General features: G+C 48.8%; 1 protein-coding gene across 6 annotated transcripts in view; it reads left to right on the top strand.

Annotated features, from left to right (window-relative positions):
- TOM1L2 (target of myb1 like 2 membrane trafficking protein) overlaps positions 1-16,380 on the top strand; it is a 133,561-nt gene that overhangs the window by 83,948 nt on the left and 33,233 nt on the right. For all 6 annotated transcript variants that reach the window (XM_045199173.3, XM_045199176.3, XM_045199174.3 and 3 more), the window contains exon 4: positions 8,938-9,087. In XM_045199173.3, the coding sequence (XP_045055108.1) occupies positions 8,938-9,087 (150 nt within the window). The remainder of the gene's footprint in view (positions 1-8,937; positions 9,088-16,380) is intronic.

Raw genomic sequence — 16,380 nt, 5'->3', positions numbered from 1 at the left:
AGGGCCTTCCCTCTGTCCACTCAGCGCAGCCTCTAGCATGTGCCTTTGGGTGGCTTGGTGTGTGTGCCACTAGGGGCCAGTGGAGCCTTCCGTAGAGCCCATGGGTTTTCCTGCCACCTTTGAAATGGGATGTGAACTTCAGTCGGGTGTATGCCAATGGAAGGTAAGGCACAGGCAGCACTGATTGGCCCAGAAGCCTGCAGCAGAGAAGCCTGAGAGGCCTGGGTCTGCCTCTGGCCACCAGCCTGCTGTGAGACATCTAGGCTTGCTGCTTCCCTAGGTGTCACTTGTCTCCAGAAAATGCCAACTTCCACTCTAAAACCTGCCTGCTGCTGAGCTTTCCAGATGTTAATGCAGATGTTTACAATAACCTTCCAAAACAGGGTTCATCATCCCCCTCCCACCCCTAGGCATCTCTGAGCCCCCAACCCAAGGGTCAGAGATGCCTAGGGGTTTGCCCAGACTTCCCGCTAATGAGGTGCCCTGCTTCAGACTCTGGAGTAAGGACTCATCATCACTGGGAGGGTCTTGGAGAAGTCGGCCACGCGACTCCTGTCAGAAAGGAACAGAACAGATTTTTGCCCTTACTTAAAATGTCAGAAAATTAAAGGGGACAACTTCAGGTGTTTTTCTGTCTTAAAAGCTAACAGTTTTCAGATGTGACAAAATGTGGACCACAGTGAATTCTTTTTTTTTAATATATTTTTTATTTTTAAATTACAGTTGTACAATACTACTTTAGTGTCAGTGTACAGCCCTGTGATTAGATATTTATATAACTTAACAAAGTTATGATCCCAATAAATCTAGTACCCATCTGATATCGTATATAGTTATTATAATATTGCTTATATTTGCTGTGCTGTACTTTACATCTCTATGACTATCCTGTGACAACCCATTAGTACTTCTCAATTCCTTCACCTTCTTCACCCAGCCTGCCCACACCCCCTCCCATCGGGCAGCTGTCAGAATATTCTCTGTCTCTATGAGTCTTTTTTGTTGTTGTTGTGCTTGTTCGTTTATTTTGTTGGTTAGATTCTACATATAAGTGAAATCCTCTGGCATTTTGTCTTTCTCTGTCTGACTTACTTCACTGAGCACAGTACCCTCTGTTCATCCATGTTGTTACCAACAGCAAGATTTCATTCTTTTTTATAACCAAGTCCTATTTCATTGTAAACAGGCACCACTTCTTTATCCATTCATCTGTTAACGGACATGTAGGTTGCTTCCATATCTCAGCTATTGTAAATAATGCTGCAGGAAACATGAATGCATATGTCTTTTTCAATTTAGTGTTTTGGGTTTCTTCGGGTAGATACCTAGAAGTGGAATTGAATTGTTGGGTACTTCTTTGTCTATTGTTATAGCCTTGGTTTTAAAGGCTACGGCAGCTTTTTGGTGTTTGTTTCCATTTTCATGAACTATCTCTTTCTATCCCTTTACTTTCAGTTTGTGTGTGTCTTTCAATCTGAAGTGAGTCTCTTGTAGACTGCTGAGGTGGTGGTCTTGTTTTGTTATCCATTCAGTCACCATATGTATTTTGATTGGAGTATTTAAAGTAATTGTTGATAGATAAGTATTTGTTGCCATTTTATTGTTCATATTTTTTATACTTTATTCTTCTTAAAGAAGACCCTTTAACATTTCTTGCAATAGTGGTTTGGTGGTGGTGAAGTCCTTCAGCTTTTTCATGTCTGGGAAGCTCTTTATGATGTTCTTTGATTCTAAGTGATGGCTTTGGTGGGTAAGATAATCCTGGTTGTAGGCCCTTGCTTTTCATCCCTTAAATATTTTGTGCCATTTCCTTCTGGCCTTCAAAGATTCTGTTGGGAAATCAGCTGACAGTCTTATGGGAGTTCCCTTGTAGGTAACTGCTTTTAAGATTCTCTCTTAATCTTTAATGCCATTTTAATTATGATGTGTCCTGATGTGGGTCTCCTTCGATTCATCTTGTTTGGGACTCTCCGTGCTTCCTGGACTTGTGTGTCTATTTCCGTTAGCAAGTAAGGGAGATTTTCTGTTACTATTTTTAATAGCTTTTCAATACATTTGCTGTTGTCCCAGAAGCCCCTTAAACTATCCTCATTTTTGGGGGGTGAGGGGATTCTTTTTTCTTTGGCTGTTCTGATGGGTGTTTCTGTTGCTTTATCTTCCAAACTGCTGCTTTAATTATCTGCTTCATCTACTCTGTTGTTGATTCTCAATAATGTATTCTTCATTTCAGTTAGTGTAGTCTTCATTTCTGACTGGTTCTTTTTATGCTTTCTATCTCCATTTTTATGTTTCCTATCTCTTTGTTGAAGTTTTAAGTTCCTCTGCTCTCTCGCTAAGTTTACTGAGTATCCTTATAAACCAGTGTTTTTAACTTTGCATCTAAAAGATTGCTCGTCTCCATTTTACTTAGCTCTTTTTCTGGAGTTTTGTCCTGTTCTTTCGTCTGGGGCATGTTTCTTTGTCTCCTCATTTTGGCTGTCTCCCTATGTTTGTTTCTATGTTAGGTAGAGCTGCTACATATCCCAGACTTGGTAGAGTGGCATTGTGTAAAAGGTATTTTATAGGGCCCAGTGGTCCCTTACCTGATCTGGGCACCCCAGATGTACCCCCCATGAGGACAGTGTGTACCCTCCTGTTGTAGTTGAGCCTTGATTGCTGTTGGCATGTCAATGGGAGTGATTGACTTCCCAGGCCGATTGGCTGTGAGGATTGGCTGCGACCACAGTGGAGGATCTGCTGTCAGGGCTGACCCCAAGGAGCGGAACTCACTTTAGCAGGGTTCAGGTACCTGCCAAGTCCACTTGAGAGTGTTGCTTGCAGAGGTGGTTGGGTGGTGCTTTCTCAAGGTCTGCAGCTGTCTACTAGGTGTGCTATCTCTGGGCCTCCTGGCAGGTGCAGGCCAAGGTCAGCTGCCACCTGTGTCCTGCCCAGGGCCACCTGGAATGAGCTATAAAGCTATCTGCAGAGGCTTGGAGGTTCCCGAGAGAGGACAAGCTGCGAACCAAGGCCAGCTGCTGCTAGTGCTGGGTCTGGGGCCACTTACCAGGAAGTGCAGTGCACGTAGAGGCCAGGTGCTGCTTGTTTGAGAGATTTTAGGAAAGTTGGCAGCATGAGCAAAGACAGGCCATTTGTATGGAACATCCACTGGAAAGGTTTGGGTGGGCCCAAAAGTTGGGTAGAGCAAGGTCTCAGGGAATCACCAGGGCAGGGCAAACGGTATTAGCCAGGGTGATGGAGATTCAGGTATGGTGCCTGTCTATTGGCTCTGAGGGGGAGGGATCAGCAAAGGAGCAGTGGCCTCTGCCAGCACTTTTGTCTGGAAGAAAGCTGACACCCAGCTCTTGCCCTGATGCCAAACAGTTCAGTTCCTTCCTGTGTGTCCCTGATTCCCAGAACTGTAGTTCAGAAGGAGTGTGTCGGAATGACTCCTTTCTGGCCCTTTAGGATGAACTGCCTGGGACTCCAGAAACCCTCCTTCTCACTCATCCGTAATCTCTGCTGGTTTTTATAGCCAGAAGGTATGGGGACTTTGCTGCCTGGGCTGGGGGACCTGGTATGGGGCTGGGACCCCTAGCTCCTCAGGAGGACCTTGGAAGCTGGGTGTGGGACCTGCCCATTCTGAATCTCTGCTACCCCTGCCAGTCTCAATGTGGCTTCTTTATATCCTTAGCTATAGAACATATGCTCATCTGGATTTCTGCCTGGAGGTTGTTCTGTAGTTTAGTAGTAATTTTGATGTGGTTGTAGTTGGTTCCAAGTACTGTGTTTTCATGTGCTGCCATCCTGACTGGAGATAATGTACAGATAATTCTTATCACGGAAACTGTTAACAGATCAGCACTGGGCTTGTCTGTAGGTTTGAATAGTGTGTTATTTATCCCAAACTGTTAATGGTTCCTTTTAAACACAGAGAAACTGTTTACATATTTTGCCCAAGTGAAAACTCGACATTGGGAGCATTCTCTCTGCCAGGGAATTGGGATCTGAATAATAAAGGCGAAAAAGACTGTTGAGAAATAGGAAGTTGAAGACTTTTTTTTTTTTTTAATCCTCACCCGAGGACATGCTTATTGATTTTAGAGAGGGGGCAAGGGAGGAAGACAGAGTGGGAGAAAAACATTGATGTGAGAAACATTGATCGCATCCTCCCGTACGTGCCCTAACCAGGAATTGAACCTGCAACCTAGGCATGTGCCCTGACCAGGGATTGAACTCACGACCTTCCGGTTTATGGAATGACACTCAAACCCACTGAGTCACACAGGACAGGGTAAAAGCTTTAAAAAAATTTTTTTTCAGAATTTGTGCCATGGCATTCATTAAACCCAGAGTGTGCCCAAAACCAATTGTTGTCAGTAACTGAAATCATGAGGGAATGAATTCTAACATGTCAGGACACGTTCCTGGTATCTGAGATGCAGCCTTTATGTGCCCAACTCTGTGGTGGCCATATTGGATAGAAAGCTTTCTACAGTGGCACTTCCTTTGTTTCCTTCCTACAGCAGAGCAGTGGGCATCAGGTAATCATCCCTGGTGGTCAGGTCTCATTTCGTAGTATTGTTTTCCCCGGCTTTATTGAAATGTTATTGACATATAACACATGTAAGTTTATGGTGTACAATGTGATGATTTGATACACATATATTTCAAAATGATTACCACAATGTTATTTAATCCTCTATTCCCTCACGTCATTACATTTGTGTATGTTTGTGTCTATGGTGATAGTATTTAAGATCTACTTTCCTAACAACTTTCAAATATATACTACGGTATTGTTAATTATAGTCAGCATACTATGCATTAGATTCCCAGAACTTACTCATGTTACATCTCTCTTCTCCCCCCAGCCCATGACAACCAGCATTCTAGTCTTTCGTACAAGTTCAGCTTTTGTAGATTTGTATGAGTACGTGAGTGAACACTTACAGTATTTGCCTTTCTCTGTCTGACTTCTTTCACTTAGCCTAATGACCTCCAACTCCATCTGTGTTGTAAAAGACAGGGCTGTATTCCTTTTTATGGCTGCATCATATTTTATTGTATACAGTACACACCGCATTTTCCTTATGCATTCATTCATCAGTGGGCACTTAATGTTTCCATGTCTTCACTGTTGTGGGTGATACTGCGGTAAACATGGGGGTGCAGCTATCTTTTTAAGCTGGTGTTTTCTTTTCTTCGGATAAATACGCAGAAGTAGAATCTCTTGATTATATGGTAGTTCTGTTTTTAGTTTTTTGAAGAGTCTTCCTACTGTTGTCCATAATGGCTGCACCAGTTGCATTCCCACCAACAGTGCACAAGGTTCCCTTTCTCCGCAACCTCGCCAGCACTTGTTACTTCTCCTATTTTTGATGACAGCTGTTCTGACAGGTATCTCATTGTGGTTTTGATTTGCAATTCCCTGATAATTAGTGATGTCAAGTATCTTTTCATGGACCTGTTGGGCATTTATGTCTTCTTTGGCAAAATGTCTGTTTAAGTCCTTTGCCCATTTTAAAATAGAATTTGGGGGGATTTTCTTGGTATTGCATTTTGTAAGCTCCTTATATACATTTTATATTAACCCCTTATCTGATAGTTTGTAAATATGTTCTCCCATTCTGTGGGTTGCCTTTTTATTTTCCTGATTGTTTCTTCTGTTATGAAGAAACTTTTTAGTTGGATGTAGTCCCACTTGTTTATTTTTATTTTGTTGCTTTTTGCTTTTGGTGTCAGATCCAAAAAATCTTTGCCAAGATCAATGTCAAAGAGGTTTCCCCCTGTTTTCTTTTAGTAGTTTTACAGTTTCTGCAGCAGTGTTGCATTTAAGTCTTCAGTCCATTTTGAGTTCATTTTTGTGCGTGGTGTAAGATAGGGATTCAGTTTTATCCCTTTGCATGTGGACATCCGGTTTTTCCCCCACCACTCTCAAAGATACTGTCCTTTCTCCCACTGAGTCGTCTTGACTCCCTTGTCAAATGTTAGTGGACTGTATGTGTATGGATTTATTTCTGGGCTCTTGATTCTGTTCCATTGGTCTGTATTTCTTTTTATGCCAGTCCAACACTGTTTTGACTACTATAACTTTGCAATATATTTTAAAATCAGGCATTGTGATGCAGGATTGCTTTGGCTACTTTTGGGCCTTTTGTAGTTCTCTACGAATTTTAGAACTGCTTTTCCTGTTTCTGTGAAATCTGTAGGTGGCTTTGGGTAGTATTGACATTTTAACATTATTAATTTTTCCAATCCATGAGTACAGGATATCTTTCTATTTACGCGTGTCTTCAATTCCTCTCATCAGTATTTTATAATTTTTAGGGTACAGATCTTTTACCTTCTTGATTACATTTATTCCTAAGTATTTTTTTTTAATTTTAGCAATCAGGTCTTTGCAAATCCAGTGGTGCCTTTGGGAGACTCATGAATGTGCAGATCCCTTGTCTGTACATTTCAGAGACCCTAGCCTGGTGCATGTGCATGGTCCATGTCTGCTTCTGTGGCTTCTTTGCTTTGTCTTACCCTATTAGTCGCTCTCAGTTCTCTGCTTGGACCCTAGTGTATGGATGGGAGACTCCTGTTTCTCATTGTTTAGATGCACCTTCTGCTGACTCTGTGGGCTTTGGCTGCATTCAGAAAATTGCTACTGTGTATTTCATGCCCTACAGTCCACAGGGACAGATTTTTCCAAGGGCCTTTTTGGCAGAGCTGCTTGCAGTGGTCACTGGGCCTCCTTGGGCTGGGTGGTCCTTGACAGCCAGGGCAGACCTCCTGCATCTCCCGCTCTGCTTGGCTTTGGGGCTGCTCTGTAGCTAAGGCCACCTCTGTCCAGGACATGTCCAAGCCTCTGTGCCTGAGCTCCACAGTGCCTGGCTGTAAAGGCTCCTATGCAGGGAAACGTAAGGCCACGCTCCCTTGGGGTGGAGTGCATCCTGGCCTGCTGCCACCCGGCACATGGGGGCAGAGTTCAGCCGCCCTGCCACCTTGCCACCCTGCTCCTCTTCTCCCATGCTCCTTCCCACCATACCTGCTCTTCCCCAGCCTCCTGTTCATCCTTTCCCCAGCTCCTCATGAAAGAAGCCATTCTTCCTGCCACCAGCCTTGGCCTCAGCAGCCTACTGCCTGTGTAGGTAAAGTTAGGAGGAGGTTTTAGAGGATCCTCAAAAGAAGGGCGGTGGTAACTTCCTGAGGGCAGGAAGACCACCCCTGTTCATCTTGGCAGCCCCACAGGTCACTGTGAGAGAGAATGCTGTTACCTCTAGTCATCTGGAGTCCAGTGTGAGCAGAGGCAGACCTCAGTGGCTGAGGACGCTGATCTGCAGAGCCGTCCTTGGCAGGCCAAGCGGAAGCTGGCGTCTCCCGGGGGTTGGGCAGTAGTGGAGGAGGAACAGCTCTGACTGATGCGGAGCTGCCAGGCTTAGGGGGGCCTCCAGCCCTGGCCTCCTCAGGGAACTTTCCAGCATCTCCAGATCTCAGCCCCCTCATCGCTACAGGGGAATGACACCCACCTCACAGGGAATGAGAAATCCAGCATACCCTGCCTGTCGCCTCTTGGGTGAGGAGATGAGGGCTCCAGAGAAGGCTGGTGGCAGTCCCACCCTGCGTCTGGCACTGACCAGCAACTGTGATCCAGACCAGTTTCTTCACCTTTCTAAGCCTCCTAACTCTAAGAAAATGGGGTAATAGCACCCACTTAAAATAAGTTGTGAGAAGTGAATGAAACTATATAGAACGTGAAGGAATCCCTCACATTACCTGCATGCAGTCTGCAGTTAATGGTAAGGTCATGCCTCTCTTTGTGGCCATCCTTTGTCCAGGTGGTACCTCATTGTATGAACTGAGTTCTGTGCAATGGCTGCATAAGGTGGCCAATGGTCAGGTCAGTGGGGCAAATGAGGCCATCAGAAATGTTCCCTGTTGCTGGTGACATCCTGCCAAGGAGACATTCCCCGCTAGTCGACTGTGGCATTAGGGAACGCTGACAGGGGAGGGCCAGATAATTGCATGGGCTGACTTTCCAGAGAGCTAAGCAGTTCAGAAAGCTGTGTCAAGGCGGGGAGGAGCTCGAAGGTGTCCCGCAGCCTCCTGAGTGGTAATCATGTTGTTGTGGCTGTCATTACCCGGCCCTCCCTGTGCAGGGCTCTGTGTCACCCTCACCACAGCCTTGGAAGGTGGTGCTCACATGCCCACTTTACAGGTGAGGACGCTGAGGCTCCGGCAGACTTGTTCTAGGCCGTTCAGGGAGAAAGTGGTGGCGCTGAGGGTCAAGCACATACTGGCCTTCTGCCCAGAACCCACATGTGCTTGTGCTTTTTGGAGTGGCTAAGGTCCGTGTCACTCATTTTACTGGGAGGAGTGGGTGGGGTTTGAAGTGTACAAGGACTTTAAAGCTGCCACAGCAAGAGAGGCCCCAACTGTTCAGTAAGAGTGGAAATCCCTCTGTCGTTTTCACTTTCAGTAGCAGAGGCAGGGTTGTGTGTGTGAGAGGTGTGCGTGCACGTGTTTGCTTTCTCACATAAAAGGGCCAGTAACTCACTGGGTAGTTCAGGCTGTCACAGCAGCCTTCTCTTGTAACGGAGCATGTGTCCCATTCGCTAATGCCTCACATTTGGAAGCCCAGAGAGAGGAGTTAAAATGCTAATTTTCAGAGGCCACTCAGTCATTTGGATCCCACTGAAACACCAGCATCCTTCTCATGCAAGACAGATGCCTGGATGAACAACGAAATGCCCGATTACTGCGCAGGGGCAGTCAGCCAAGGGCTGCCTCCTCACTGAGGAGCATGAATCGGTGGGAGGCGCCTGTGCCACTTAGGTTCAACTCCGAAGGAGGCTGCCGGGAAGATGACCTGGGAGAAGGGCAGAGGGGTGGTGGAGACTGTGGCCTTCCTCGGTGCCTGTTGGCTCCTCGGGCTCCCTTGGTGGTTACCTCCTTCCTTCCCTCCCGCACCAGGTGCTGGAGACATGTGTGAAGAACTGTGGCCACCGCTTCCACATCCTCGTGGCCAACCGAGATTTCATTGACAGTGTTCTGGTCAAAATCATCTCTCCGAAGAACAACCCTCCTACCATTGTACAGGACAAAGTGCTCGCTTTGATCCAGGTAGGTCAGCTCCTCTTGTCCAGTTTGTTGGGCCGGAGGAAGATGGGGCCTCTTCTCAGTGAATCCTCATGCTTGCCCATCATTTGCAAGAAAGAATGGAGGCTTCTGCCTCCAGAAGACAGAAGTTGTTGCCAACTATGTAATAGTTGTTGCAAAACACTTCTTTTTTACACTTATCCCACTGGATTGAGACCCTAAGCGGTGGCTCTGCAGCTGGTTGACAGAGGCTTCCCTGAAGTTTTATGGGTGCCTGGCCCTCTACTGCCCACAAAGGCATGTGGGGCGTGGGCAGCACTCTGAGCCATCAGCGACAAGGTGGAATAGGAAGGGTCATTGTATCAGAGTCGTGTGCAGGGCTGGTGAGTCACAGGACGGGGCAGCTCCGGGGCAAGCAGGGGAGTAGCGGGCAGGTGGCATCGACAAGGGGTTCACTAAGGAGATGACATTTCTGTTGGACGGTGAAGGACGGTGAGGAAAGTGGTGAGCATGTGAGAAGCATCTCAGGCAAGGAGAATGGCACATACAAAGGCCCACATGCATTAAAGGGCAGTCAGCACATTTGGGATGTATTCTTCATTGTTCTGTAATAAAGTACCCCCAAGTTTAGCAACTTAAAATAATACATGTTCATTACCTCACAGTTTCCGTGGGTCAGGAATTCAGGAGAAGCTTAGCTAGGTGACCCTGGCTCAGGAGCTTGTGAGGTTGCAGTGAAGATGTCAGCTGGCTGGGCCTCACCTGAAGGCTCAACTGAAGCCAGAGGAGCCACTTCCGAGGTGGCTGACCCCCATGGGTCCTTGCTGACTGTTGGTAAGACGTCTGACTTTCTTACCACATGGCCCTCTTGAGTGTCCTTGTGATGTGGCAGTTGATTTTCCCTAGAGCAAGTGACCCGAAGGAGAGTGCGGAAGAAGCCTCAGCACCTGGTGGGACTGGGTCTCAGAAATCATACACCATCTTTTCTGTCACCATCAATTTGTTAGAAGGAGTCACCAGGTCCAGCCTCAAAAATAAGGGAGTCTGCCCTGGCTAGTGTGGCTCAGTGGATTGAGTGCCAGCCTGCCAACCCTAAAGGGTCACCGGTTCGATTCCCAGTCAGGGCACATGCCTGGCCTGCAACCCAGGCCCCTAGTAGTGGCGCACAAGAGGCAACCACACCTTGAACTTTCTCTTCCTCTCTTTCTCTCTCCTTTCCCCTCTGCTCTAAAAAATATATAACTAAAGTTAAAAGAAAAAAAAGTAAGGGATTTAGGCTATACCTCTTAAAGAGAAGATGATGTTTACAACCGTCACATGGAGAGGGGAGTGTAATGAAGAATGTCTGGGGCCAGGAGATAAGGCCAGAAGGATGGTCAGAGTTTATGGGCCACATGCACTGAGAAGTTGGTTCTTTATCCTGTCAGCAGTGGGGAGCATTGCAGGTTTCCGAGCTGGGTATACACAGTCAGATCTGGATTTTAGACAGAGCACCCTGGTGACAGACTCAAAGGCACACATGTCAAGAAGCTCATCCAGTGTGGGGTGTTAGTGCTGTCGTACAGGAAAGATAAGGGCCTATAGGAGCCAAGAGGAGAGGGAAGAACCTACCGGGGGTGAGGGGCAGGGCTAAGAAGGCAGGGGCAGTGTGATTAGGGCGTGGCCCCTGAGGCTGGAGAGAAGAGAGGGCCTGAGCCCAGGAGTCTGCCAACTCTGCCTGGAAATGTTCCCCAGCACTTGGGGCGGCTGGCTTGCCCCCCTATTCGGACAGCCCTCTGAGGCCTCCCGCCCAGGCCTGCAGCGCACATCACGCCCTTTCCCATTGCTCACTTTTGGTCTCCAGCTACTTCTGTGCAAACGTCCCCATCCGGTCTCTCTGAGCTCCTGGTGAGCCGAGGGATACTCCATCCCAGGGGCTAGAACGCCTGCTGTCATGAGGAAGTGTTCAGTAAGTTGCTGTTTCTTTTAATGAATGAATGACTGTTGTTTGCTGGAGCTCTAAGGAACAGAGGAGTGTGGGTGGCCGCGGAGCCCCTAGTGTGCTCCCTGGGCTTGTTCCTGTGCCTTCGTTCTACCTACCAGACCTCCCTCCACCCCCACCCCCACCCCCCGCGCACACACGCACACACAGAGGCGCAAATCTTCTCACCCCCTGCCCTCCCCCACGCCCCAACAACCCCCTCATTCTGGATGTCCCCAGCACACTCCCTTGCCTCAATACCCTGAGTATTTGATGTCAGGAAAGTGAATAGTGTTTTTTTTCTCACAAAGGATGGGGCATCGCAGCCTGAACCAGGCAGGCCCACAAGAGCCCTGGCGAGGTCTCTCTGGGTTCAAGCTTGGAAGGAGGACTTCCTGTGGCCAGGCCCAGGGGACATCAGCTGCTTCTGGGCAAGCACAGCCATGACTGTGTGGGGATCCCTGCTGCGGGCGAAGGCTACGCCAGCTGCGGCCCCTGGCTCTCTCTGAGATGCCAGCCCAGCACACCCTGCCCTGCCCTCCAACGCTTTCCTGTGGGGGTCGCCACCTCCTTAGCACTGCTGCTTCCCACTCTCTGACCTGGGCAGGCGTTTTAACCTCCTTATGTGTGAGATGGGGGCCTGCATTCCTGCCTTTCGGCTCCTAGCCCTGAGTGTGCGAGTCCGTCAGAGCAGTGCAGTTGTCTGCGCCCGCGTCCGGAGGACGTCCCCTGCTGCCCTGGCAGCAGCACGTGTACCGGTGTCCAGGAGGGAGTGGACAGGGCCTTGAGGGCCTTGCAGGCCCCGGTGAGGCCAGGACACTCCGGACAACGTCCCCTGGGTCCAGCTGGGAAAGCGCAAGGGGCTTTAGGTAAGGGTGCTTCCAGGTGGGCTTGAGAACCTAACAGAGGAGAGTTCTTCCTGCCCAGGTTTGGAAGCTTCCTAGAGAATGTTCATCTTTGGTCCTGGCTAAGCAACGCAGAGGAAAGCAGGCAGCATTCAGAGCGGGCGGGTGGCTTGGCTTCTATAATGGGCTAGGACGAAAAATAAACAAGGTCAGCCTTTCATTTACCTTTTATTGAATTATATATGCAGGAAATGGCATATTTAAAAAGTATATACAACTTGACAAATTTTTACAAACGATATATCCCTATAACCAGCCCCCATTTTGTGAGGCAGACTGACAATCAGAAGCCCCACCCCCCTGGCGTGACCACTTGCCTGGCCTCTCACAGCATAGATGGGCTCTTCCTGTCCTTGAACTTTATCGTTGGGGGCTCTGTACCAGCGTGCTGGGGTCTGTGGGTCTGGCCGCGCTGTGGTTCTCACCTCGTCACTAGGCAGCAGTCAGGTCGCTGGGCTGTGGCTCCTGTGAAGAACACTGCAGGTTCTTCATTCCTCACCCTGCTGGCGGGTCCTGTTGCTGGCATGGAAAAGGCTGCTATAAGCCTCCAATATGTCTTTCGGTGAGCATATGTGTCCATTTTTATTGGGTGCATATTAAGTTGAATAGGGGAACTGCCATCTTTTTTGGTCAAAATGGTCAAATATTAGTCATTTCATGTGGTTCGAACTAATACCGAGAAGTGGAATTGCCGGGTGGCAGGGAATGCCTGTGCTCCAGACTGATAACCACACCAGCAGCCGTGTGCTCTCCTCTGCCAGCGTGAGCGTTGTAGTTGGCTTCACATCCTCCCCAGGGCGTGGTGTCTTCATCGCACCGCACCTGACAAGTACGGAGAGGTATTGCATCCTGTTAACCGTTTTTATCCCCTTTGAGAAAGAAGGTGATTTTATTTACATGATGAATGTAAATAAAGTCCCCCACAGAGTCTGATGATTCCTCCTGGAAGAGCAAGCGCTCTCCCTCGTGAGACAAGGCTGGGGGTGGGGGTACAGACAGCTGGCTGTCTTGCCAGCCTGTGAGTGGCAGCAGGCCACCACAGAGCTCCAGCTAGATGGGAGAGAATCCGACTATAGGCGTGGGCGCCAGGGCACGCAAACCTTTTCATCCTTGTTCTCGGGACATTCCTGGTGCTCATCACAGCCCAGTTGTTGGAAGGTGGAGCTGGGTCAGCCCCACCCTGCCCTCAGGGTGTGTGGCTCTGACAGTGGTGCCCCACTCGGGTGAATGCTCAGTGTCCCCTGCCCTGCTGCGGGTGTTGGCCTTTCCCAGAGGGCACCTTCTCCCTGGTAGCCTGGGAGGAAAGGTGTTGAGAGCGGGGCCACCTTATGAGCTGCTTTCCAACTCTCACTCCCAGCCTTTGAACTTCCTGCAACTTTCAACTTTTTGCCTGCATTTCTTTCTGTTTCATAGGGAGTCCTGTATGTGGGGAATGCAAGAAGGATACTCCACTCTGTGCCATCCCTTAGCCTTCCCTCAATACTGCTTTCAGAAGCAGAAATGATGTCATCCTGGTAGGGTGGCCTCGCTGTGGGCATGCCTGTCCTGCTTCTCCCCCTCCTATCTTGCCTTGAATTAGAGTAAAAAAATACTCTCTTCCCCTGAAGGAAGTGGTGCGGGTGAGCTGGGGCCGGAGGAGCTGGAGGTGTGGTGTTCTTAGAAGGTTGGACTGCTGGTGGTGGGCCTGTGGCCAGATTTGTGTGGGCCGGCAGCCCCCCAGGGACCCTGCCTCTGGGACCAAAAGTCTGGTCCAGGAGCATGAGCAGAACATGACCGGAGCCTCTTGTGGTGCAGAGAACAGAACCCAGTGTTTAAATCAGTAATTGTTTATTGGCCTGAAATCTGATGATTTAAAACTTTGGATACAGAAATGAATAGGATATGGCTCATCCGGAGTTTGATGTGTAATCCAAAGGAAAAAGGAGATGAAACCATGGCTTTCCCCTGGGTCTTTCAAGCCCCTAATACTGTAGGCGCACAGGCAGGAACAGGAGGAACTACATAGAGCAGTGTGGTGGCCACTTGGTCATTAACCAGCCAGTACCTGTGACAGGGACCCATCACAAGGTGCCAGCACTACCCTGTCACTCTGCTTTCTGGTAGGGCAGCCTGCCAGTGCCACCTCTGTGGTTTCTGGGCTGCAAGTTGGGTACCCAGACCACCTGAGGCTTTCCATTTCTCCTGGAGAACAGGTTCTCCATTCTCTGGGTTGGCTCTCTAGAGGGGCTCCTGCTTTACCATGGTACCTCAGTCTGTTGACAGCCCTCATGGCCATCTTCCTGTGTTCTCTGAAGTAAGTACGACAATAGGGTCATTTAGTAACTGTGGGGACTGAATTCAGTCTAACTTAGCAATTGCTGACTGGCTGCCTTCTCTGGGCAAGGGTGAGGCATTTGGGCACTGTCCCAGCAAGATGCTCAAGTCACACGGCGTCTCTGGATTGCTCCTGCTTCTCTGTTTCCACATATGACTGTTCTTGTAAAGGCGCCCTGTGCCCGCCGCATTCCCCTGTTGGCAGCAGGATCTTGTTCAGTAGAGAATGCTGCCCTGACATATGTTCTCTTAGCAGCCACCTCGCCGAAACTGTGCAGGGGTGCCCTACAGGGGTTGAAATAGCAGCATGTGGGAAAGGTGTGACTTAGCCAAGTCTGCTCAGTTGCAAATAGTAGATGCCAACTCCAGCTTGCCCAGGCAAAGAGGAAAGTTTGTCATGTAAAGGCAGGGCTGCCTAGAACTCTGGGGTATGCTGGGCCTGTGGAAGGGGCAGACAGGATCAGAAAAACCCTCCAGATTTCTCCTGTGCGTCTGCACCTCTCAGCGCACAAGCTGCACCATTTCAAGTGCACAGGACCGGAGCTGGCACAAGGTGGCCAGGCCCATGTCTGGTGAGGACAGTGTCACCTACCCACAGAGCAGCCCAGCAGGCCCCAGGCCCCAGGCCAAGCCCAGGGAGGATGAAAAGCTGATTGGCCCAACTTGGGATGTGTCTTTCCCCCTCTCTTCCTGGTGCCATAGAAGAGGGGCCTGTTGGCTTGTTGTTTGGGTCCCAAGAATTATCAACTGACCAGAGAGAAGAGCGGTGGTTCTCTAATCTTCATTCTTCTTATCTCGTATTTAGCCCAGGTAAAGAGGTTCCCTGAGCTGTTTGTCCTCCCACAGCAACAGAGGCTGAAAGCCATACCAGGAAGAACTAGCGTGCTGTTTTCTCCCCCGCTGGAGGCTGTGAAACTAATCATACTTTAAAAAAAAAAAATTTTATTGATTGATTTTTAGAAAGAGAGAGGAAGGGGGGAAAGAGAGAGGGAGAGAGAAAACTTGTTGTTCTACCCATTCATGCATTCATCAGGTGCCTGTTACATGTGCCCTGACCAGAGGCGGAACCTGCATTCACCCCAGCGAGCTGCCTGCCTAGGGCCATGAAACTAGGCTTAGACGCTAAAGTTTAGATCCTAAACTCAAAATGCTGGTGCTTTTGAAGATGGAGTCACAACGCTCCGCTGGAGTTTGAATCAGGTGGCTGATGCCAAAGCAGCTGGTGGAAGATGGGGCTCAGGGGCGCTCCCAGGGGGCAAGCCTGCTCCATTGTTGCTGCTCCCCTGCTAGTATTCCAGACAGGCCTTAGCAGGCACCCTTGGCCTACTCAGACTCCAGAAGGAAGTGTTGGCCAACCCAGAAGGGGTGATGCAAGGGGTTAAATCCCCGAGTATCCAAAAAAATAAGTGGATTGAGGAAGTCAGAGTAAGTGTATTAAGTGAGATGCATCAGCTGTAATTAATAAGACTTTTTGGACTGACCTTTTAATTTCAAGTGGGTCTGCTGGTTAGAGATAGAGTTTCTGTGGCTGCCTGAGGATTGGCTGGAACCCGTTGCTGGAGCCGGGGAGGCATTTAAGTGCTGGAGACAACAGAATTAGCAACAGAGCCCTGGGCATCAGAGACTCTGCCTTCTTCTGTGGGGTGTATGGTGATGGGGTGACTCTGAAGAGCTGGACCCTCTCCGTTTGGGAGAGTCGTTTTGGTGTACTTTTTAAACATGTATTCTGTAACTTCCAAGGAACAGATTTAAAAAAAATTTTTTTAAGAGTTTCATGAGCCCTGAATAGTGTGGTTCAGATGGTTGGGCGTCATCCTGTAAAGTGAAAGGTCGCTGGTTCAATTCCCAGTCAGGGTACAAGCCTGGGTTTGCGGGTTTGGTCTCGGTCGGGGCGTGTATGAGAGGCAACCAATTGCTGTTTCTCTCTCACATCGATGTTTCTCTCCCTCTCTTCCTCCCTCCCTTCCCCTCTCTCTAAAATAAATAAAACCTTTAAAAATAAAGAGTTTCGTGAATCAGTGATAAGTGGCAGTCTGTTTGGAATCTGCCCTTCCCTGTCTGTGCTGTGTTTTTATCTTTGGGAATTTGGTGGTCATGTGCTTCCACCCCCAGCTGGGCGGGACTAGCAGTCTCAGCTTT

This window comes from Desmodus rotundus, chromosome 9 (genome assembly GCF_022682495.2).
Source record: "Desmodus rotundus isolate HL8 chromosome 9, HLdesRot8A.1, whole genome shotgun sequence".
Lineage (NCBI taxonomy): Eukaryota > Metazoa > Chordata > Mammalia > Chiroptera > Phyllostomidae > Desmodus > Desmodus rotundus.
This window is presented reverse-complemented; position numbering and strand designations above follow the sequence as displayed.